The sequence below is a fragment of the Carassius gibelio genome, chromosome B5, assembly GCF_023724105.1.
Source record: "Carassius gibelio isolate Cgi1373 ecotype wild population from Czech Republic chromosome B5, carGib1.2-hapl.c, whole genome shotgun sequence".
Lineage (NCBI taxonomy): Eukaryota > Metazoa > Chordata > Actinopteri > Cypriniformes > Cyprinidae > Carassius > Carassius gibelio.
In genome coordinates, this window is record NC_068400.1 from 10,440,961 (window position 1) to 10,466,332 (window position 25,372).

General features: G+C 37.4%; 1 protein-coding gene and 1 long non-coding RNA gene across 4 annotated transcripts in view; one reads left to right on the forward strand and one right to left on the reverse strand.

Annotated features, from left to right (window-relative positions):
- Positions 1 to 3,181: 3,181 nt before the first annotated feature.
- Positions 3,182 to 25,372, reverse strand: part of dnm1a (dynamin 1a) — a 43,094-nt gene continuing 20,903 nt past the window's right edge. For 2 of the 3 annotated variants that reach the window (XR_008154030.1, XR_008154029.1), the window contains exons 11-19: positions 24,370 to 24,456; positions 24,201 to 24,271; positions 23,405 to 23,456; positions 22,216 to 22,227; positions 20,843 to 20,956; positions 9,707 to 9,816; positions 9,294 to 9,428; positions 8,935 to 9,105; positions 8,541 to 8,689 (exon numbers count right to left, since the gene is read on the reverse strand). Coding sequence is in view for 1 of the 3 variants with exons in the window: in XM_052557277.1 (XP_052413237.1) it covers positions 3,761 to 3,827; positions 7,301 to 7,507; positions 8,448 to 8,689; positions 8,935 to 9,105; positions 9,197 to 9,208; positions 9,317 to 9,428; positions 9,707 to 9,816; positions 20,843 to 20,956; positions 22,216 to 22,227; positions 23,405 to 23,456; positions 24,201 to 24,271; positions 24,370 to 24,456 (1,257 nt within the window). In the remaining 2 variants the exon portion in view is untranslated. Of the gene's footprint in view, positions 3,828 to 7,300; positions 7,508 to 8,447; positions 8,690 to 8,934; positions 9,106 to 9,196; positions 9,209 to 9,293; positions 9,429 to 9,706; positions 9,817 to 20,842; positions 20,957 to 22,215; positions 22,228 to 23,404; positions 23,457 to 24,200; positions 24,272 to 24,369; positions 24,457 to 25,372 lie in introns of those variants that run through there. The other variant, XM_052557277.1, reaches the window with a different exon arrangement.
- On the forward strand, positions 16,379 to 17,711 carry LOC127958420 (uncharacterized). Its single transcript, XR_008154031.1, has 2 exons — positions 16,379 to 16,858; positions 17,464 to 17,711. It is a non-coding gene; the product is annotated as an uncharacterized LOC127958420 (long non-coding RNA).

A 25,372-nucleotide genomic window follows, 5' to 3' on the forward strand; every position in this document is an offset into this window, starting at 1 on the left:
TGTTGAAGACAGAAACATATTATTGATATTAGTACAGATGAAACTGTCTGCTCATGCCACAACATCAACGATCAGCAACACAGACTTTATAATCTTTAGAATTATTACAACACACGACAGATTCACAGTCCACGGTTGTGGAGGGGTGTGTTCGTATTCGACAAAACACCTGAACAAACTGGAATGATTTCTATGCATAGACCATCTTGAGATCTTAAATTACAGACAATAAAATCTTAGACTTGAGATATAGTTGCATAATCTCAATGCACAGGGACAGTTTTTCAGCACACATGAAAAATGTCCATTGGTGGCGTTTAAAGGTGCTCTAAACTATTTATAATATCCACTTTTTTTTATCTAATACGAAATCATTTGTGGCTTGATTGATGCGGTGGAATCAATACAAATAGCTTACAGCACCTTCAATCATATGCAGCTATGTTCAGAATATCATACTACTGCTATTATTATATAGTATGCACACCATTTACAGATCTGTATGAACACCCAAATTACAGACTACGTTTGCAAAAATTTGTACATGTATCAGACTTAAAAATGCAAAAATAACTAAATTTAAACATGCAACGAGCCGACAATGTTGCATACTACTGTTTAGCATTGAATAGTGCACTTCCACATGCTATTTGTTAAGAACAGTAAGCAGTGTATACTGTATAGTAAGTATATACAGTAAGCAAGTATTAAATTCTAAACATAGCCTGTGTGTGGAAAACCATCTGGACATGATCATTCAACAGTCTTCAGCATCAGTCTCTACTCGTTTATTAACTCGGTTGTAAACACACAAGCATCTCATCCAGCTCACAAGGTTTGCACTGCAAGAAGATCCCTACTTTAGTGCATTTTTCAGGGTTTCCGGTAGCTGAACTTCCTTTTAACTGGAAAAAGAGACTAAAATAAGGATTGTTTGCAGTGTGGGGAATAAATGGCTGTGGAACAGATATATACAAAGAGATATTTTGAAGAGCAAATAGTTTCGGGTCCCCTTGACTTTCACAGTACTGTTTGTCCAAACTATGGAAGTCAATGGGACCCGAAACGGTTTACTGCTTCAGAATATTATCTTTTGTGTTCCACGGAAAAAGGAAAACTGGTTGGAATCGACACGAGGGTGAACTATCCCTTTGACGAGTTTCTTTTAGGTTTGATGGTCGTGATAATGATCTCCACAATGAGCTTGAAACTGGTTTCTCAATCCGAGGATGCTGGAAACATCTGGAAGGTTTCTCTTGTGCTGGTGGGTTTGGGTTGTTTTACTCGACGGGGAGGAACAGAAGAAGAAATGATGCTAAGGGTCGCGTGGAGAGAAGGGGCGAGAATGGTCACCTGTGTTTGACCGGCTGAGCATGAAAGCAGAGAAGAAGAAAAGACAAAGAGTGAGCATCGAGGTCAATGAAAGCAAAAACTGTCCTCAGAGTCACACACAGAGAAGACAAACCCCACGAGTCCTCTTTACCAAATTCAAACTCTACATAACTTCCATAAATACAATACATTTCAGTATCACAATAATTCAGATCTTATTTATTAAGAATCATGAAGAAATGTAATATTGTTGCCACACAAAGTATTTGTTCACTAAAGTCACGCCTAAAATGTCTAAATGCCAATCATTTTATCAAATTGATTAGTTTTTTAAAACTTTTCAGATTATTTTGAAATCTCTGTATTTTATTTAGATTATGAAATAATTGCTTTTAATATATTTTTTTAAGTCAACTGTATGTTAAAATGTATAAAGACTTAAAATTAATACTATAAAATGTGTAAAACGTTATTCTGGAAAATATATACTAACATTATATCATTTTTTTTTACTAACTTTATTATTTTAGTAAAAATAATACATTTTAAATCTTATTTTCGATCATATTTATTTATTTTCCTAGTACTCTCGCTCTGGAATACTTAATTTTGATTGGTCAATCATGTTATTTAATATGCCTGAATAATCAGCGCTCATTTATTATTATTTAATGATTCCCTTACAATAATAAAATTTTAACAAATAAAGTGCAACAAAAATATATTTCACTGTAGCCTTCAACAAAAACATTTTATTTTCAATCTTCACTCATCTTGTATCACTCCGCTGTCCCGCTTTGCTGCGTTTCAAATTTGGCGCCATCTTGCGTCTCAAACGGTTATTGTTCGGTTAAAAATGCCGTCAGTGGATTTTTTGTTGTTATTTTTATGGAGACAGTTAAAACTTTTGACATTTTTGTTTGTTTTAAGTTGGAATTACCTCAGAGACGATGGAGCGCACGCGAACATGTGTGTTTTCTACGTAAGTCCGGTTTAAATGTCATATAAGGAAACATCAGGGGCTTGTCTCGACTCGACAACAGGTAAGACTCGGATTATTATCTGCCGCCGTGCAGTAAACAACATTATCAACTGTCAAACAAAGTGTTTAGTGATTTTAAAAGCTGATTTAGACTAGTTTAAACTCGGACGTGTTTTGCTTTAGTGATGAGCGCTTTCAAAACACTAAAGTTACTACATGAAGATTTGAATCTTTGAATATGAATCAGTGGTTCGAAGTCATGTGATTCATTACGAACGTTTCGAAGTGTCGATGAAAGATATCGGTGAGCACATGAACCAGTGTGTCATGTTTTACTGATCTAGGGTCAGCTTTATCATTTAAAATCACCGTTGATGACGTATGTACGTATGTACGTGTCTCTAATAATCATTCTGACCAAACTTTGATAAATAAATAATAGAACACAAAATATACACATACTTAATATTGAATAATTTGTAGACTAACGTATATTTAATTGAGTAACATTACACATAAAGAACCAGCAGGTGTCGCCAGAGTGCACTGCGAAAAAGTGAATCATTTTATGAAACACATGATTCAATTGAATCAGTTGTGTTTTCCTCATAACACCCATGACTCTGTCACTATCGAGCGTCATGACATTTAGACATTTAATTGTGGCTTAAGTGTAATTTATTTTATTGTTGACCATTGTCATTTCCGTCAGTGACCTTCTTTGCCTACATACACTAAGAGACTCGTGATTCAGAGAGTGAAAGACTCATGTGTAATAATGACTGTGGAACTATGGGAAAGTGTATTACCCTTCAGGGAGTCTGGTGTCGTCTTCTGGCCCGTGAGCTCAGGGACCACTGCAGCCCGACACACATACGAAACAAAAACAAGAAGAGCCAAAGTAATGAACAGAAATACAGATGCACATGAGCTCATTCCAGAAGATGCAGTTATCACGAGACTCCAGATCACACTTTGGAGAGATAATGCATCCTTAAACAGCAGGAAATCAAGCATTTGAGAGCCAAAAGAAGCTTAGAGAAACAGAACGTAAATAAGAAATGCATTTATCAAACCCTGTGCTCATTCATCTAACTTTTCTAGTCAAGCTCATTCTTTAAGTTAAGGAGGATAAACAGTGATGTTAAACTCATCAACCAGCTGTCAAAGAGTTTGAGTTCATAAAAATGTTGTGTTGTAGATCTAAGTTTCCTAAATAAGGGCTTCCAGCTCTCAAGATAGTCAATATTCCTCAAGTATGTGTCCTTTTCTAAATTTTGGTCTGACGATGACAGAACTATGTGAAATGGAAGGTTAAACTGTGACAGAGGGTTGTAGAGTTGTATGATGTGTGTGAGTTGAGGAGCAGGAAGGGGAGGAGTTCTGGTGGAGTGGGCGTGTCTGTCCGTGTCTGTCCTCGCTGTCTGTCACAAGGTTTGGGAGGGGCTAATAGTCTAAGAGGGAGGAGTCTGTGGGTCGGTTGGGTCGAGTAGGTGATGCTGGGGGTCGTCGGCTGCCATGGAAACACAGAGAGAAGATGGATGAGTAACACACACACACACACACACACGGACACATCCACAAAATTATGTTCATTAAATGTGAAAGAATTTTATTCACATGAGAAAGGATAAATATTTTGCTTGGTAATTTTCTCTCATTATAGAGTTCATGAAAGTAAAATTACTGTAAATTACTGAAAGAAGCATCATTCAGGATATTTAATCTCATAGTTTTGCCAGTGTTATGAATCAAATATGTCTTTTCATAATATTAATAACTTTTTAATAGAATGTATTTAAAATAAATTCTAACTTTATTTATTTATAAAAAAACTGAAATTGCATTTATTAAATTAAATTTTACTTATTAAAGTAAAGAGATTAATTTAATGGTAATAAAATTAATTCTACAAGAAATAACTAAATGTGTGTGTGTGTGTGTGTATATAATATATATATATATACATACAAACCATTATTTAATAATACAAATTATGCTTTTTATTAAATAAAAAATATTAATATATTTATTTAAAAAAGCAAAACAGCATTTTTGACATTAAACTAAATAAAGAAATCAATTCAATAATAGTTACATTTCAAAATAAATAATTAAAAATAAAATATCTAATAATAATTTTATAATATTAATACTTTTCATTGAATACAAATCGTATAAATGATTTATTTGTTTGTTTATTAAAAACAACAACAAATAAAACGGTTTGATCAGTATTGATCCTGTGCAGACAGAGACATGTTTTGAAACATGTTCAACAGCATTCAGAGATCACACCGTGACAGAATGAGATGCCATGAAGAGACAAACAACATGGACACTTCACCTTTGACCCCACTGTTCAGTTTCACCCAAAAGGTCACATGTGCAGCATTTGACTGAATGTTTGTAGTGTTTTTTTATAAAGAAGGATCTTAAATAACGAGGGCAAAACTGAAATTAAACAAGTGCACAGGATTGTAGAAGGAAAGGGTTTTCAGATCTTAATAAATGAAATAAAACTGAAACCAAATCAACCCGATGCACACATTCAGAGAACTGATGTAATGTTTGAACATTACAGAGTCTGTTCTGAGACCTGCTGTCCATCTAAACAAAAATCACCAATCAGCAAACGAGGTGCAAGCTGGGCAAAGATGTGATTGGCTGTCGGAAAGATTTTCACATTCAGTAATTTAGATCTGCTATAAACGTGTAGAAGAACATTCTGTGTTAAATACAACATGACATGCTGTTGATTTACCCCAGATAATACTGTAACTGAGTCCCTCAGTCTGTCAATAGAAAGCCAAGAGCTTCGGTTGCATTTAACCAGAACATTCCCATTCAAAGTGTTTGTCTAATGTCAATTAAAAGCGTCCCATTAGATCATCTCTGGACTGTTGTATGTGTGTGTGTGTGTGTGTGTGTGTGTGCGAGGGTCTCAGAGACAGTGGGTCATGCAGAGGGACGGGGAATGGCAAGAGAGAACCACAGACGTACCAGAAGTGTTAGTCCTCATTGGTCACTGATTGTAATTCTGTGAAAAATGATCAATATCAGCAGGAGGGGCGGAGCCAGAGCGATGGGAGGAGCAAGAGAAGGATGAGCGAGACACACACAGTTAACATGGAGGAGACAGAAACATCAACACTTCTCCAATCCAAGCTAACCAGAGACTGACGTCCAAAACCTCTGTCTGAGGATTTAACAGCCAATTATGAATTTCAAAGCATCCGCAATAAGACAGAATCATCTTAAGCCATTATGGATTTTTTTTTTCAAGTTCAGAGGTTTTGCAGATCATATGCAAATAATTTATCAGGGACTTCAGCGTTGAAATTAGGATTTATTCCGGGTCAGAATGAAAGGTGTGTGAGTGACTGCTGGGATGTGTGTGTGTGTGTGTGTGTTGCTGCCAGGATGCAAGCACTTTCTGTTAGTGTTAGAAAGAGTAAAATCACACGCAACAGAGAACAAATTCAGCAAGGAAAATAAATAAAAGCAGAAACATCCCTCCGGCCGTCCTGTGGACAGTTAGTAAAGCGTCTGAAGTGTGCTGACGTGATCCAGACATTCATTCATGAGATATGCTGCTGACTGTTAGAGCCGGGTGATATAGTTCAAGCGCTCAAATTAATTAGATTTATAAGCCCTTTGATGATGTTTTGATGTACCATCATTTCAGAACCATTTAAATTTAGGGTATGTACGATATTTTCTGAAATAAATGATTACTTAAATTTACTACAGATTTACTACAAATTTATACATTTTTATGTGTTTTTAAAATATAAAACTTCATTACTTAAACAACTATTTAAAATATTTTTAAATGATAATTCCTTTTCCAAGGAGGCAGTAAATTGATCAAAAGTGACATCAAGAACATTTATAATGTTACAATGTGAAATAAATGCTGTCCTTTTGACCTTTCTGATCATCTGTGAATCCTGAAAAATTACATTTGTCACAGTTTCCACAGAAATATTGTGCAACACAACTGTGTTCAACACTGATAATAATCAGACATGTTTCTTGAGCAGTAAATCATCATATTATTCTGATTTCTGAAGATCATGTGACACTGAAGACTGGAGGAATGATGCTGAAAATACAGCGGAGCATCACAGAAATACATTACACTTTATTATAATATTTAATATATTCACATAGAACAGTTTTTTTTAAATAGTAGTAATATTTCAACATTGGTAAGCATAAGAGACTTTCATAGACATTAAAAATAGCTCCCAAAACTTTCGAATGGTAATGTATTTATGCTAAAACATTGTAATATATGAAAAATGCCATCCAGACATTTCTGTCACGAGAAAAGGAGGAATCCGGAATCTAGTCTAATGATCCAATCTTTGAAAAAACAAGAATATTTGTCAAAATCTTCACAGTGTTAAACTCATTGTGAATGTTTGTTATATCACCCAGCTCTACGGAGAACACACAGTGCATCTAATGGTTTAAATCTGTAACGTTTGAGCGATCATAAGTGTTAAAAGCAGCACGCCTGACTGTGCACATCTGAATCTGATCTGATGACACTTTGATAAACACTTAGCTGAGTTTCAGTGATGGTTGCTAATGGTTTAAACACTGGTCTGGTGATGGTTAACTCACCCACACCACTGCACTTACTCCAGCGGAAGAGTCTCACATTACACGGCTAAGAGCAAACACATCTTATTATACGACTGCAGGACTAGAGAGATAGCTAGTATTCTTTGAGTGTTTCTGATTATTTCATGGACACTGTGTATCATTTCTGCTGCTCTAGCGACACCAGACAGAATTGGCTGTCTTCCATTGGTTGGACAAACATATATACCTGCTGTTCGCTACTGCTTTTGGTGCTAGCACTGCAGAAATAACACATTTTTAAGCCTCAATCTGAGTGCATTATGATTGTTTTCCAGCACACATACATCGTTTCATTAGCAGTTTCTACTGTCTGAGGTAATAGAGTGTCACCTGGGCACGCCGGGAGGAGCACGGTTAGGACGGGACGGGACCTGAGGGGGGGGGCCGCCGAAGGGGTCCGGAGAGGCTCCCGGGCGAGAGGGAACTGGTGGCCCTCCGGCTGCAGGGGGCCCAGGGGCCGAGCCACGAGAACCTGGGCGTGCAGGAGGCCCCGGAGGAGGGGCCCGTCTCTGAGGGGTCGGGCTGGCCGCCGGAGACCTAACAGAGAAATAGTGTTTCTTCTTAACTGTCTCTTAACAAATTTCTCTTTATTTGCCACTACATATACTGTTTTGCATCACATTATAAAATTTTAATGTAAAGGGCAACAAAGGCAGTCATTAACCAGAAATTAGCTAATTACATATTTAATTTAAGAATCTCATGATTTTGTGGTGGCCGGTGTGCTCATTTCACACTGCAGCAGCAGGTGGCGCTACTACACCATTCAGACTTTGTAGTGTATTAATAGATATCAGTTGTTTTAAACTGATTGATATGGCTGGTTCTGACATCATGACATAAGGCCGAGCTCATGAATATTAATGAGTTTCTGCTCTCATTGCCATGGAACCTAACTGAACTGTCCTCTCAATGAACATAGCGATTAATATTCATAAGCCATTCATTTACCCAAACAGGAAGAGTAAATTAAATACACAATGTATCTGTAAGAGCTGTATATAAATAATTATTATTATTATGGTCTATAAGAAGGTATTTAAAGTATATATTTATTTTGGTATAGGATATAATTGTACTTTATGAACGTTTACTACTTTAATAAATTAAATATAAGAATTATTATGATTTACAACTTAAAATAAAATTATAATAGCTTATAGGCTAATAATATTTATTCCAGTATAGGGTGTTATTATACTTCATAACCTTTTACTACTTTTACTTATTTCACTGTGATGATTTTGAAGATCTGAAGGATTTGCTATCTAAAATGATTACTGTTTTAATGAAATAATAAAAGAAAAGCTATTTATTAATTTAAAATTATGATTACAAATAAAGTGTTGAGCATTTAAAATTCTCACTGACATTCTGAAGACCTATCTCTAGATCAAGACTGAAGTCATATTTCCTGGATTAGTCCATCAGTTTATCTGTGTGTGTGTGTGTGTGTGTGTGTGTCCTCTGAACGCACCGTCCTCCGGAGCCCGTGCGCTGCACCTGGAGCCAGGAGTCGTCCACCGGTGGAGGCAGAGAGGTGGTGATGGTGGTGGTGCTGATGTCCCCGATGATGTTCAGTGCTTCTCTGAGCGCGTGGTACATGCGTAGCATCTCGTCTCGCCGCTGCGCTTGTTCGGCCGACTCCTCCATCAGTGTGTTCTGATCTCCACACGAGTACAGCTGAGCCAGCAGCTCCGCATTGATGAACTCCTTCGTCTGAGACACAACACACTCACTCACAACACTGTTCTTCAGGACGATAGTCTGCGAAATCTCAGCTTTTCAAATTTAGGGAAATCTAGATGTGTGTGTGTTGTTGTTGTTTTTTTTGAGTACCATACTTGATCCTTTTTATGGCTCATAATCAGGGATACATATAGGACTGTCTTAGTTGCGGATATTTAATGAATCAACCCTTGTGGGGTTTGAAGTAACAACCTTTCACCACTTGAGCAGCTTACATTACTGATCATCAGATGCATGATGGTCTTGGGCATCAGGTCTCGTACGGTCTTGTTGACGATGCTCATGTAGGAGTCCACCAGGTTTCGGATGGTCTCCACCTGCCTCTCCAGCTGAGGGTCCATGGAGTGCATGAAGTTGTCCGACCCGTTCTCGTCTCCAGCGTCGCTCTACAGACAAACACAGACACAGTCACACAAACACAGGAGACGGCAATGCAAAAGATTCATAAAAAATCCAAACGCTACTCAAAGCTTGTACCTTTTCCTTCTCCTAGAGCGACGCCACGGGACGCAGCGTGAGAGAGAGAGAAAAGCATTTTGAGGTGCAACACATCTATGTATTCATTCGTACTCACATCTGATGAATCTGAACACACACCACCACGCGCTCAGGATAGACGCCGGCACGCATGAACGACGCTTTCCACCCGTCCACATCCTCCTGAGTCTCACAGGCCAGCTCCAGCTGACGGTAGTCCTTATACACGTTCCTGTCAGGGCATTACATGCATTAGATTAGTCTTTAAAGTCTGGAGATATAGAGTGATATTTAGATCTGCTCTACTGTTAGAAAGATCTCTTTGATTTACATCACAAGCATCGGGATTTCATAAATATCGGCATCTGCACCAAATTCATATTTTTGCTCAGTTTGAGTCAATATTATTCATTTTGTTCCCAATGAAAACATTTACTATGTAAATGACAAATGTTAAGCTTTTGTTTTAGTTTTTTTTTGCGATCATAATTAAGGATTATGACCTCTGACCTTTGCTCAGTGTTGAACAGGGCAAAGATGTGTTTGCTGGACATGAAGCCCTTCTCCACGTCTCTGAGCTTCAGGTTGTCCACCTGCAGCATGTACTTCTTCTCTTTCTCCTGCGGGGGGCAGAACAGAGTTTACTGAGATTAATGAAGTGTGTTCAGCGCCTTTCACATGCTGACTGTGAGTGTGTGTGTGAGTGTGTGTGTGTGTGTGTGAGAGAGAGAGAGAGAGAGAGAACTGTGTGTATATATATGTATATTGAGCAGAGTGATTTTAGCCTCCGCCACATGCGGCTGGAACTGATTAGAGCCGTCAGAGCTAAAATAAACCGTCAGGGCGGATGGTTGATGGCGTAGTCTGAAAGCTGACTGGTGCACCACAGCCGTCTGGCTGGCCGTCAGGGGCCCAGAGCCCGGGGCCCGGCCCCGTATATTCCCCTGCCCACCAGAGCGAGCACCGCGCCCTGCCGTAACGCCCGTAAAAACACACCGGCCAGCTGGAGCGGACGAAAAAAGAACAGGACACGTGATGCTTCCCGCGGCGGAGAGATTTCTGATTGGTGCTCATGAGATGTCCTTAAATTACATAGATAAAAATACTTAATGATAATAAGCCTGTTGAAAACATTAACTAAAAAATAAATAATAACAATAATTGGCTTTAAATAAAATAAAATGTAAAATAATATAATAATGTAAAAGAAAAAAGTCATCTAAAGGCAACATTTTTTTTTTTTTTGTTTAAGCTGAAGTACAAAAAAAACTAAAGCTAAAATAAAAATCGATAAAAAAAACTATATAGACCAAAAAAATGTTTTAACTTCAAAAGTATACTGAAAATGCTCGTAATGAAAAAAACATTATGGATGGAGTTTTGTGTTTGAGTTCATATTGAGACTCTGGGGAATCTGAGCACAGTTTGAGACAGTTTCTGAAACTCTGCAGGATTTAATGCGATCACATTTGGGATTTTCTTTTATTCTGTGTTTCCACGAATGTCAGGGGTTTTCCGAGTGTTTAACGTGTGTCCGCTCGATCAGGTGCTCATGCCAGCTGGAACTGATGCTCATCAGATATAAAACATACCGTCTCTTCCACACACACACACACACTCGCAGCCGCTCAGTGAGTCACACTTTTCCTTCTCCTCAGCCAGATTTTGGGAAGAGAGGCTTGATGAGAGGATCTTCTGGGAGGAGGATTATATGAGAGAGACGAGTGCAGGGAAAAGAGGAAACAGAGACGATAGAAAGATCATGTCTGCGCTCTTAAAGGAACAATGCAGAGAAAAATGAACATTCAGTCCTCAATGACACAATGGTGTTTTTCGGATGAATTGTTTCTTAAAAAAAATAAAGTACAAATAAAAAAATTAAAAAATTATTTACTCACTAGTACAAACCAAAACATGTACATTATAATGAAATATATCTGGAAAGTAGCTTATCACAGTGCTTCACTTTTTCCAATATTTTGTTATGTTACAGTCTTACTCCAAAATGGATTAAATTAATTATATTCCTAAAATTATAACAGGTTAAGAAACTATATGTAACTATATTTAACCTGTAAAAATGTTGGTGAAATGAAATGGTTTGACATGTAAAATCGTTTCGTTTCTCTTTTGTCCAGCATTAGTGCAAACAAAGTAAAAGTTAATTAAGTAATTCAAAACTGTTAATTTTCTTCAGTTCTTTTTAAAATTATATTTATTCATTTATGTATTGAAGGATGAAAAGTGACCCAGCAAAAAATAAATAAACACTAAAATAAATAAAAGAAGAAAAAAAGACCCTCGGAGCCATATATATACAGAGCAGCAGACCACAGCGCTTGCGACTAACCACACACACACACACACACACACACACACACTCACACATACACTCACACACACACACACACATACACTCACACACACACACACACACACACTCACACACACGCATGGAAGTCATCAGAGGGTGAGAAGTCAGACATCAGTGTATATCAGTTGTGACCTCTGACCTCCGCAGCTCTATAAACGCACACACACACACACACACACACTGAATGATTCTCCATATGCTCTTGTAAAGTCTCAACGTCTCTGGGTCTTTAAAGCCTTGAATCTCTGGAAACGTGGTGCTCTTGGTTTCAGAGCAGAAATCTGATCCGTCTGATCTCCCACAGTGATTCCAGACAGGAAGTTGTGTTCGCTGATACTGAGAGCCAATCAAACGAGGATCTAAATAACCTGCGGCTGTAGACACGCAGAGTCAGATTCACAAAGCATTGCTCTTATTTGGTAAAATAATATTTTGTATTCCCACAATCATTTTATAAGAATGTTTTTCTCTCTGAAGCCTACCTCTCTCATTCAGGCATGAATCCAAATGTTTACATATTGTCAACGTATCTGGATGCTTAAATATTATTTCTTATGAAACGGGCTTTGTACTTCACTGGCATCGAACAGCATCCTTCACATGGGCTTTATATCAGCACATTCTCGCTGAACGCAACAGATCGGACAACAGAGTATTTTATTTTGATAATTTGTTATACAGAACTGTAAAGCTTTTGCAAAATAAAGAAACTACTTCCTGCTGTCTCATTTTCCTTTCCGTAAACTTTGAATCTTGTGACAATAATCCGAAACTCAGCAAAAAAAAAATTATTTCGTTTTGTTAAACTTTCACTGAATTAAGTGAATCCTGATTGGTTGACAGCAAATTTCAAATATAAAATGGAATGATAAAATAAGGTTATTAACCGTTTAATGGCCATTTAAATTTTTTTGATTCTGTTCGGAACTATAAAATTTGATTTAGTTTCTGGTTCTGTTCCTGTCAAAATCTTGTTCGTCTGCGGTTTTCGATTTCATTCCTTGAACCGGTTCAGAGCCTTGATTAAGATGCTTTTTACTCAAACACACAGAGTCTATAATCCATAATAACACTTCCTCCATTGAAAAAGTCTTCTGGTCTGAATCAGGAGAGAAATCTGCACAGATCAAGCAGCGTTTAAACACCTCTTAACTAATATATGAGAGACAACAGCAGATGCACTTTTTCACTGGAGGAAGTGTTATTATGGATTATAGACTCTATGTGTTTGAGTTAAAATCATCTTAATGCTGGATGTGTTTCATCTTTTGTCTTCTCCAGATGTTCACTGATGGACTGGAGTGCTGTGGATTATTGTGATGTTTTTATCAGACTCTCATTCTGACGGCACCCATTCACTGCAGAGCATCCATTGATGAGACACTGATGCAGTGCTACATTTCTACAAACCTGATTTAGAAACAAACTCATCCTGATCTCTGATGAACTGAGGGTGAACACATATTCAGCAGACTTGGGTGAACTATTCCTTTAAGATATTTTTCATGAATCCAAATCAAGAACGTAAATAATCACTTTCTAAGAACATTGCACCACTCAGATCTTGCTCTTTCATTACACACTGGACATGTGGACCAAAGTTTGTCCAGATCTATCTTAAAACTCATTTCAGTTAAACTTCATTTCTGTTCCAGATGAAACATAAACTAGATCTCATCGGAGATGTTTCCTTCCTATGTCCAACCATCACCATGGACAGAACTGTGGATATTTTCCATTGTTTTGTTTTTGGTGTGACTAATACCAGCGCAATTATAAGAGCGGAGGAAGTTCAGACTCGATTCATAAACACACTTCTCACGCTTGACTGCGGCCCGCTGCGCTAATCCAAACAAAACTGCTTCACAAGCACACTTTTGAGACACGTCATGTCCAAGTTCAACCATCAGAAAGACACTCTGCGTCATGTAGAGCGATAATACTATCAGGTGTGATCATATGTGTAGAACTAAACCAAAAAATGAAGCGGTTTGTAATGTGTGTGTGTGTGTGTGTGTGTGAGAGAGAGAGAGAGAGAGAGAAAAGCGCTGGTGTCTTGGTTTTGCATCAAAGGCCAGAGAGACGCGGGGAGGCATCTGGGAGCAATAATGCCGCTCTAACCCCTCATTACCAAAACGACTGCGCCTTGAGCCAAGGCCAACAGCAATTTTCAAAATGCATGTTTTTTTTCCCCTCTTTCTGTTTTTAATTCGCCGAAGAAAAAAAAGGCACCGCGTCATTTTGCAGAAAGATCCCTCATCCAGCTTTGACATCTACGAGCATTTTTTGGAGAGCTAAACTAGTCACTACTCCACAAGCTCCTTACAAGAAGTATCTTGAACAGAATTCTTGTTTGATATAATTTGGTTTTAATAATCAGAGCAGTATTTATCTGGGGATATGTGGGGGATAGAGTTTGTAAATTTAGATTAAATAACTAAACTAAAATCTATGGATTTCCATTTCCTCAAAATTACAGGTTTACATCTTACAATTCTGACTTCTTGTATAAAAGTCAGGATAATAAGATACAAATTCGGTATTGCAAAATGTAAACTCTGAATTGCGAGATACAAAGTTAAAATCTCACTCTGCGTTTGTTCAGTTCAAAAGAGTTAATAGTGGAAAAACTTGGCAACATCTTATTTATTGTAATTAAAATGTAAAGAGATGTAAAATGCAAATAAGTAATGTAAATCTGAAATGACATTACAGTGTGTTTGGGTTCGCAGACAGAAGGGAAATTTGAGCGTGTCGAGCCAAAATGAACTGAACGTACTGAACTCTATCATTGCCAAACTCATAAAGAACATGAATGTTCCCGACAGCCGAGAGAAGTTTAATGAGAGGACGATGGTGTGTTAGCAGTGAAGGGAGGTGTTGCTTTTCTGGTAACGTTACTTCACAGTAGCAGTGAACACAGTCTTGAAGTTAAGCATCTCAGGTGAAGGATTACAGAATTGACATACTCTCAGTGCTAACGGAGAACTGCATTAGAGTTGCATGGGTTAATTTGATTCAACACCACACTGACTGCTGAATACAAATACACTCATTTAAAATACAACTTTTTTTAGACAGAAAAAAATGCAAATGTCAAATTTAGATGTCCAATTCAACCAATTATGGCATGCAGTTAGATAAAAAATATTTTTGTTCATGTAAATTGATCCTGTTTTCCAGTTAAAATAAAATTCCATTAACATTTTTTCTAAATAAATAATAACATGCACTAATGTGATACGTTTGACTTTAATTTTAAATGTAAAAAATATTAAAGCTTTTTCTTTAATGATTAATTTAATAAATATTATGCACTAGTGTGTTGAATCTCATATAAAAATAAATTTGATGTTCATTTAAGTTCAATTCAATAAAACATTTCAAAACACTTTCATGTGCAATTTCCAGTTAAAATGTAAAAAAAAAGAATGTTATATCCTTAAAATTTTTCAGACAATTTTTAGTGAATTTTCCAGTTTAAAATAAGTAAATGTTTTTAAAGCTGTCCACAGAGAGAGTGCTGAGCCAGCTCCCCGCCGAGGGGTTTCTGAGTCCTGCTCGGCTCTGAGAGGAGAAACCGTAGCTAAAGCAAACACGGTCACCACCCAGAGCACCCGCCTGTGACTCACTACCCACAATACATCACTGCAGAGCTGGACAGATGGGTGGAGATTAACTAGAGACCAAGAATCTGAAGTGAGTCACAAACGACCTGATTCTTACATTTGCTCAAAAAAACGTGAGCACCGTTTATTTGTACAAAACCTAACTTAACGAGCAACAAGACTGTCGAAAGGTTTACGCATTTCTGTTCTCACGCACTTCAGAAGCATCACTTTTACGCATGTTAAGACTAACTGGAAAGGGTTTTGCATAGTGAGGATTAAGGTTTTTGCTCTGTATCAAACATGTTGTGATTCAACACCACACTGACTGCTGCACTCACATAAAACCATTGTGAGATGGGGGGATGAAAACAAAGTGATTTTTCTTTTTTTTTTTTGCTCATATAAATTGATCTAGTTTTGCAGTTAAAATAAGATCCTTTAAAAGTACTATAAATAATGTCATTAATAAATAAAATCATTAATGCCATTTCTTTCAAATTATTAAACAAATCTGACATCTTAAATTTATTTAATTTGAATTAAATTAAGCATGTGAATGTTTTTTTTGCTAAAATAAAATATAAAAACATTTACAATAATTAATCACAGTCATTGATATTTTAAATTTGACATCTATAAGACTTTATAAAAATTAATGCAATGCTTTTAAGTCATTATTAATTTAATTTAATCAATGCACTTGTAAAATTTGACATCTAAAATTGTTAAATATATCTTGTTTTGTAGTAAAAATACAATATATTTACTGTAAATAATCCCATGCACAAACACATGACGTGTTTGACATGCACTGAATACTTAGTAGGATTGTAGTTTATCATCTTTATGTAAACGTAACTAAGTGCACTAGTAAGATGAATGAACTTAAACAAGAGCAACATCTGTAAGAAGTAAGAAGCGTCCCCTGACAGCCAGCTGTGGTTCAGAATTATATGCGATCTCTCGCTGGTCGCCGTCACCTCCCACATCAAATCTGGTCCTGATTTCCACCCAGTTACGTGGTGCTTGGGGTGGGGTGGGGGGGTGATTGTCCAGCATAAAGGCCTCTTTATTCACGCCGGACAGGGAAAGGAAATCGGCTTCAGAAGAAAAAACACGCCAGCACACCACAGGCCCGCACATCTGGAGTTATTACAAGCCCGCCGTCTTGCCAAGAAACTCCGACATTCCTGCAGCGCTACAAAGCCATGCAGCCCCCCCCCCCACACACACACACACTCGAACACGCTACATGCACCCCGACCCCCTCCCCGAAATGACACAACACATGCAGAAAATGAATGCGCTTCACTTCCTGTTGACCTTTGACCCCCCACTTCCTGCCGACTCCCCAAAAAGCAGAAAAGCCAGACAGAGGCGGGAAGGAGAACGAAGCCCCGCCTCTTTCTCCTCTCTTGCTCCTTGGCTCTCTCACTAGTAAAGTTAGTTAACAGTCCAATGCCACGTCAAGCCTGCGAGTCACTGCAGAGACGAGGCGCTCGCCCACAGATGCTGATTCCAGAAGATGTTACTGGACCCACTTTTATGATTTATTCGGGAACATGGAATGATGGGGAAGAAGCGACGGTGAGGATGAAGATGCACACTGAGAAACACTGGGAAAACTGAGATCAGCACTGGACAAACAGCTGGACTGAAGCTGAAGAGGAGGATGAGGTACAGTATCTTCATCTTTAACTGAGGAATCTAGAGTCTGATGATGTGTTCGGCTATTATTACAAGCTGATCTGATGTTAAACACACAGCAGAACTAATGCGAGAGCAGACGAACGTTAAAAACCATCAGCCGTGATGAAGATTATTTCAGAGGTCAGTGAGGGCAAAAGAGTGTGTGGGATTATCAAAGTCAAAATTATACATGTATCACTAAATAACCAGAAACACAAAGAGATACATGGATAAATAAATAGACAGATTAAAGTATGTTGATTTAATAACTTAATATATGTATATATAGACACTATAAAAAAAAGTGTCTCAAAAAATTTGTTAAATATATTTTAAAAGTACTACAGTTTATTATGTTGATTAATATATATGTGTGTGTGTGTGTTCAGTGTATAAAAGTCAGATGAATCATTAATCAGTTCGTACTAAATCCATGTACCTTCTCTACCGTGCAGCAGCAGAGTTTTAGGGAATTTCTATGAGAAACATGAAACCGCAGGGAATGCATCATCACTCTCCACAGGAAACAGGAAGTTTCCAATCAGAACGCATCATCATCTGTGTGTCTCACCTACACGATCTGCCTGTTTCAGACTCCATCACAGTCTCTTCAGACGCCCGTCCCGCCTGCCCAGTGTTCAGACTACCTGTTCAGGAAGTAGTGTTTGTACAGTAGTCTGCACATTGGTTAGGCTGCACGGGGATGCTCGAGACGGTCCGTCGCCATGACGACTCCAGAACACATTGCCATGACGACAGCAGATCATGACACTGATGTAATCAGCGTGGAGTGATGTCAGAGAGATAATGAAATGCAAAATAAAGTATTAAATGATACCAATGCAAAGTGTGGAGTGTCACTTTATCTTAACAATTCACCGTGATGATAGACTACAGACACTGTCGAGATATGAAGCTGAGATATGAAAGCGATTCTTTTTCTTATGCGTATTCATCTGGATCTGGTTAAATAAAATAAGAGAGATGGAGAGAGTCAAAAGATAAAACGGTTTCTCAATTGGACTCATATGAAGATCTTCAGGCTTGTCTTTCACACGCTCTCAAACATCCAGACACACGAAAACCAGATAAACGTGTTTCCACTTAAGTCTTTTCCTGGATCACAGTGTTTTCTGATCCGATGCCTTTACTTCTGCTTTCACACACACACACACACACACACCACACGCACTCTCACAGACACACAGACACACACACACACACACCACACGCACTCTCACAGACACACACACACACACACACACACTCATTCACTCACTCGCACACACACACGCACACCCACAAACAAACTGTAAGTTGTAAATGTAGGAAACGTGTGTTTTGAGTATGGTTTTATTTGAGCACTTCACACTGCATCTTAAAAAAATGCATAATGGTGTGAGATGCTGGAAAAACAACACAATACTCAATGCAACGGACAAAGAAACTGTCTGCACTCAAAAAAAACAAAAAAAATAGTGCAGAAACAATTTCCATTCCGATACGGGAAGTAACTCGTTAAATTGAATGTGAAATCTTGAAGAAGAAAGACTGAAATAGTATTTTCTTGTAGTACATACTCTAACAACTCAAACATATATACTTTTACAGTGTGTTTGATGCATATGTACAAAGAATAACAATAAAAAATAGCGTCCATCGCAATTTAAATATAGTTTGTAAACCAAACTGTACTCAAAAGTGAGTCAAATCTAACAAAACCTGCCAAAAATTAGAAGAAAAATAAATAAAACAAATACATTTTAGCAATAGGTTTGGATTATTTTCATTTTTCATTCAGCTATATGTCCTTATTTAGTGTGTGTGTGTGTTTGTATCAGTACTGTGTGTGTGTGTGTCTGTGTATGTGAGTCTCTGTGTGTGTGTTTGATTGACAGGCCTTTGAGGCCATCGAGAGGGTTGCTGGTTCATATGCGTCCAGTTTTTCTTCATTCATGTCTTTTGTGATTCGCTGGTGTGATGATAGGAAGCAGATCCAGTATCACCAGCGCTGCCCGCTTCCCCTAAACCCCCCAAAACACACGAGACGACGAGGGAACTCACTTTGTGTAAAATTAGGTTAAGCAGAAATACATCTGCACTGAGATGTCAGGAGGAAGTGATGTCACCGAGACGCTGGTTGATCATTTAGACAGAGAGTGATGAGGGTCTCGACCCTTGTGTGTGTGTGTGTGTGTGTGTGTGTGTGTGTAGGTTTGAGACTCGTGTTCATCCGTGGAAGCGTTTCTGCTGCTTTCTGAGCTCATTAGTGACTGTTTTACTTCTGAGTCGGCCTGTGTTAGTTTTGGGGCTCTGAGTGCTGGGAAACCGTCATCGCCAGCCCACGATAAAATAAATAGACGAGAGAGAGAGTGTGTGTGTGTGTGTGTGAAGGAGACTTTGTGTTCGCAGACAGATGAAAGTGGACTGCAGCGCCCCCCTCGCTGTCTCTGACCCACATGCTCCTAGTTAGTGACCCAAACCAGCTAACCACACACACACACACACACACACACACATTTATTTGAAAGTCAATAGTTTTATGAGGAGCAGTCCTCTCTTGGCGAGTGTGTGTGTGTGTGTGTGTGTGTGTGACAGGTCAGGCTCTGGTATGCACATGTGTGTGCCAGCTTTACCCGAGACGCCTACCTAGACACCACTTTAAAGTCAACATGGAATCAGAATGCACTATAAATAAACATGTTTACTCACTTTTATTAATCGAGGACGCATTAAATTGATCTAAAGTGAAAGTGAATACATTTATAATGTTATTTCTATTTCAAATTAATGCTTTTCTTTTGACTTTCCATTCATTCATCTAAGAATTCTAAAAAAATAAAATGTCTCAGAGTTTCCTCAAGAGTTTGAGTGACTGTTTTCAGTTTTTCTCAAACAGTAAATCATCATATTATTCTGATTTCTGAAGATCATGTGACACTGAAGACTGGAGGAATGATGCTGAAAATACAGCGGAGCATCACAGAAATACATTACACTTTAACACAGATTCACACAGAAATTACTTAATAATAATATTTCACAATATTAAATTGTACTGTATTTTTGATCAAATAAATGCAGCTTTGGTGAGCATCTGTGCGTTAGTTTAGTATAACTAAAATAGTTGTATATTTTTTAATAATTTTTTTTTAATTAATTTATTAATAATTTATTAATTTTAAAGTTTTAGTTTATTTGTGTTTGAATTTTTTTCAAATTTTTAATATGTATATATAATTTTTATTTCAACTGAAGTACATTAAGTTCAACTAAATGAACATAAAAATTTTTACAATAAATACTCGCTCAAATAAGTTTCTTTTATTTCAAGTAATGAATGTGTAAATGAGGTTAACATGTTGTCCATTAACCCTGTTCTCTTCATATAAATATAAACCCCAGCAAGTGTGCCGATCAAAACGTGCTTGACCACTGAGTGTGACCTTTCCTTTCTGAAAGACTGAGCACGTGTGGAGAGCCGTAGCATCATCAGAGAACCGCTCTCGCAGGTCCTGCAAGCTTCATTACGCAGAAAAACCTTCCAGTGCTGGAAAATACTCCAGCCAAAAACACGCCAGGGGAAAAAGAGCGTCGAGTCAGCAGAAGCCTGCGAAACGGGACGGCTCCAAAATAACCCAATTGAGATCATTTCTTTTCTATAGCGGAAAACTGATATAAATAATTCCACATAAAAGCGTGGCGTTAAAGCTGAAGGGAGAGATGACTGGTGAGCAGCAGCCGTGATGGCGCCGCTGTTTGAGCGAAGCACACGGACGATTCCAGGCAGAGATCCAACGTAAATCAAGACGATGTTGCTTTAACTTTGAAGAGAATGATCAGTTGTGATGCGGTCGTGAGACTGAAGCCAGACAGAACACAGTTCATAAAAGCATTGAGGTCTGAAGTGGGGCATTTTTTGTCATCTACTGTCTTAAAGTCACACATCTGCAGACACAAAACACGTCTCACCTCGTCATCCTTGTACCAGGACAGAGATTCGGCCGTCAGGACAAACCAGTACTCTTTAGCGCCGCCCTTCATGATGCCGATGTTATTGATGGTCAGCCAGCCCTTCCTGATCACCTGAAACACATCAGCCGCCAAATACTGGATTACTGCTTACTGTACATTACAGTATATACTGCCTTCTATCTGTGTGCAATGATAAACACTTCTCAATTCAATTTAAAGCCTTAAAAAGATCTTAAATCAGAGCCGTGGCATTAAAGCTTGCATGCATTGCAAAAAAAGCATTTTTTAAATAAACATCCTTAAATCAATATAAATGTACTGGAGATGCAAAATAGAAAAGAAAAAGAAAGTCTATTCTGTGAAATGCAACAAGATGAAGTTCACTGTATGCTTGAAACAATAACAAATATCTTTCAACAGGCAATGAAAAGTCGTTTTCTCTTTCATTTAGTTTTTTCACGTTTGTCAGATATTTGTTCATTTTATCATGAACTTAAATTTGAACAATTTCTCAAGTAAATGTTCTTTAGACACTTGAACAATACCGAAGAACAGCACTTTTTTATCGGAAGCTACAGTAAAAGTTATTTCAGTTTTCTAGTATTTTGTCTTAAAAGATAATGGTGAACTGTGTTTATTAAACTTTGAATTAACAACTCGTTTACACACTGTATATGAGAGCACACATTTTCTTCACTTGAGTCTTAAAACGTCTTAAATGTCAAGTTAAATACAGAAATACGTTGTATTATGTTATTATATGCTTCCATAGACTCGCGTCGGCCTCAAGTGAAAACATAAATACAGTACATCACTGGAAACCATTTAGTAATCAAATCTTTATGAAGTGAGCGCTTATAAAATGATAAAGCAACTTGTGAGATAATGTGAATTATTATATTATTTCTCTTCTGTTCTAATCATGAATTAAGTGAAACAAGTTCAATGACACATAAGACGTGTAAGACAATGAAAACGGTATTAAATGCTAACATTTTTATACTAAATATAATTTCTTAATTATTTGTGGGTGAATTATGGCCAGATATGTTCTTAACAGCTTCATCTCATCTTAACACTGAACCTCAGAAAAGCTGCATGAAATACTGCTTGAATGAGTGTTTAGACTTAAATCTAGCACACGCCTGTGGCATGAAGAGAAGAAGCAAAGCAAACCCTCTGTAGTGCACACTATACAGTCATTACACATGACTGACATCTTCAGTGATGCCACGCAGAAATGAGTTTGATTGTGCAGCGAAAGCATCTTATGCAAGCGCTGAATACAGACTCACAGACACGCATGTGTGTCAGAGTCCAGTCTTGTGTAACACGTGTGCTTTAGACGACACACAGACGAGTCGACTTACCATGATTTCATCCTGATGCAGCGGAGTCAAACAAGACATGACAGAAAAAGAGAACGTGTCAGTATTGAAAACACAAGAGAGAGACAGCAGAGACAGAGAACAGCCCAGAGATATCTGACACTTTTCTTTTCAATGCATACATCATCTGAAGCTGAATAAATGATCTCTCCATTGATGTGTGGTTTGTTCGGAGGACAATATCTGTCTGAGATACAACTATCTGAAAATCTGGAATCTGAGGGAGCAAAAAAATCTAAATATTGAGAAAATCATCTTTAAAGTTGTTCAGATGAAGTTCTTAGCGATGAATATTACTAATCAAACATTAAGTTCTGATATATTTATGGTAGAACATTTACTAAATATCTTCATGGAACATGATCTTTACTTAATATCCTAATGATTTTTGGCATAAGTCAAACTAAACTTGCCATGGGTTGGTTTTCAGTCACAGGTCAAAGGTTATTTTCTAAAGAAACGCCTGTGCTAGAAGCATCTGATTTCCATCACTAACACCGAGCCATATATTCTGCATTGATCTCATCACCTCTCAAGCATCTGCTCATGTCTCCAAAACATCTACAGATCAATGCAATGATTATGATTACAGTCATCAAACACACACAAACACACGTCATGCTGTCACTCGCTGCCCTTAACAACTGATCTGAGTACAGCAGAACTGTGAGGAGACTTGATACAGCAGCTCAGCCTCCATCATCAGCATCATCAGGGTCAACACTTCAGATCTGGTCACACTAGTGAACACATAGAATGCTTAAATCAAGTGGTGACACTTTCAAAACACTGTGAATTTCAACAGATGCTAGTGAATATCTTAACCATCCAGCAGTAACCAGCAGAAACCAGTCTGGACTGGGATGTAAACACATGTAAACCCATCTCTTGCTGTTTCCAGCTGAACCGTGTGCAGAGTTAGTTATGTCTTAATGCTGATGATGGAGCTGAACACAGAACATTCCTGTAACATCTGATCTAAGATCAGTTCTAGAACTGAGAGAAGCATGAGAACAAACCTGGCCCTGGATCAGTTGATAAGGGCATGAAGATAAAGAATAAGAAACAGAGATGAAGAACAGAGAGATGCAGACGCTGGACACACATCAGATGAGCACAGAGAAATTAATCTTTAAATGATGAGTATGAAGTGTAATTCAGCCTCCTTCACCTGATTACCAGCTGCTTTCTTCTTGTTAATCTGACTGCTTCTCTGCTGCGCACTAAACAGGACAGAATTGAACTCAAATCAGCTTAGAATCAGTCACACACACACTACACAATACACACAGTCGCCAAAAGATTCCTTAAAATGTCTAAATGTCACTGAGTATCCATTAATATTAATTATAAATAATAATAATAATATTTTATTCTAATACTGTATTTATTATGTTATATTATGTTAAGTTATAATAGTAATAGTAATAAATATTATTTACATTAATTTAAAAAAAATCTATATAATAACTATTTTTTTAATCATTTTATATAATTGATGTATTATTATTTATAATGAATATTAATGGTTTAATATTAGTGATAATGCTAATAATAATATAAAATAATAATGATTATATATTTATTATTTATAATTAATATAATTTAATGTTAGCAATATTATTAATAATAAAAGTATCAAAATTATTTATTGTATATTATTATATTAGTAGTTATTTATTGTTATTTATTAGTAATATTAACAGTTTAATTTTTAGCAATTATTATCGTGGTTGTTGTTGTTGACGTCCAGTGAACCGTGTTAGATGAATTACTTGGAAAATAATAAAAGTAATGATGTAATTATTGTTATTGCATACATATTATATTATAATTGTAATAATTATTATTTTTACTATTATTTACTATTGCTTTTATATTTTTATTTTTTTTAATAATTTTTTTTTGTTAAAAATGTGATTTTATGGTGGTTAGGGTTAGGGTTAGTTATTTTTGGGGTTACTCACTTGGCAAACCCGATGAAGTCCTCGTGGTTGGTGTTCATGTACGCCAGCTCGATGTCGATCAGCAGCAGCACCTGACACACACACACACACACACACATACACACAAGGAGAAATCATCAAATCATCAGCTGTTTAAAGCATGTGTCTGTGAGGATCTGATGCTACGCACCTGTTGTTTAGTGCGGCTCTCGCGGTCGCGGATGTGCTGCGTGACGATCCGCTCCATCTCTTCTCTCAGCATGGGATACTGGGCCAGCTGTGACACAATCACACACACCAGACCAGACAGTCTTACTACAGAATGAGCCTGACTGCAAAATAGAGACACCACCTGCCGCAAAGTCATTTTTAAAGTACCAACATAAAGAACACACTATTAAACATGATCTAACATTAGATATGCATGCATATGTGGAGAAAACGAGCTGACGTTCAGAAACATACAGTATGTCACATGACTTTACATTTCAGTGCATCGGTGTAGTTAATGTTACTGTTCAGCAGTCACTAATTAACCGTTCAAAATAAGACTGGGAATGAATCAGCTGTGAATCATTTGATGTTGAATAGTGTAATAATATATGATGCTGATGCACTGGAACCTGTGGTCAGTGTACACACACACACACACACACACACACACACACACCAGCAGAGACACAGGGATGCAGTGAACAGTGAAGCATCACATGATCAGGGATCAACAGTAGAAATGAGCTACAGGCGTAACAAACATGCTCTGAGATGAAGCTTACTGAGAACAAGCACATGCTGCACAAATGAGGCTCTTTTATATCATATCATAAAACCTGATGAAATCAAATGACTGTTCTGATCATCAGGCCTTATTTCGCCCGACTTAAAGATATTTACTGGCCCTTGTGTCGTTACGAACACATATGATGCTCATGTTTTCTAACGTTACAGGAGCATTTCTGAAAAATCTTCATGTCAAGCTCCGAAGAAATGACATAAAACCAACGGAATTAAAGTGTTGTCCTCATTTATGAATCAAGTTTAAATCAATCAATTCATATTGCACCTTGATGCATGCATATGTGGATCAATCTTAAGCGAATGAGGACTTCAGTTTCTCACAGATGCTTTATAGGACTTGCATAATTGATATTGACTGCTGTTTTGTACTGATATATATATGTGTTGGTTTCATG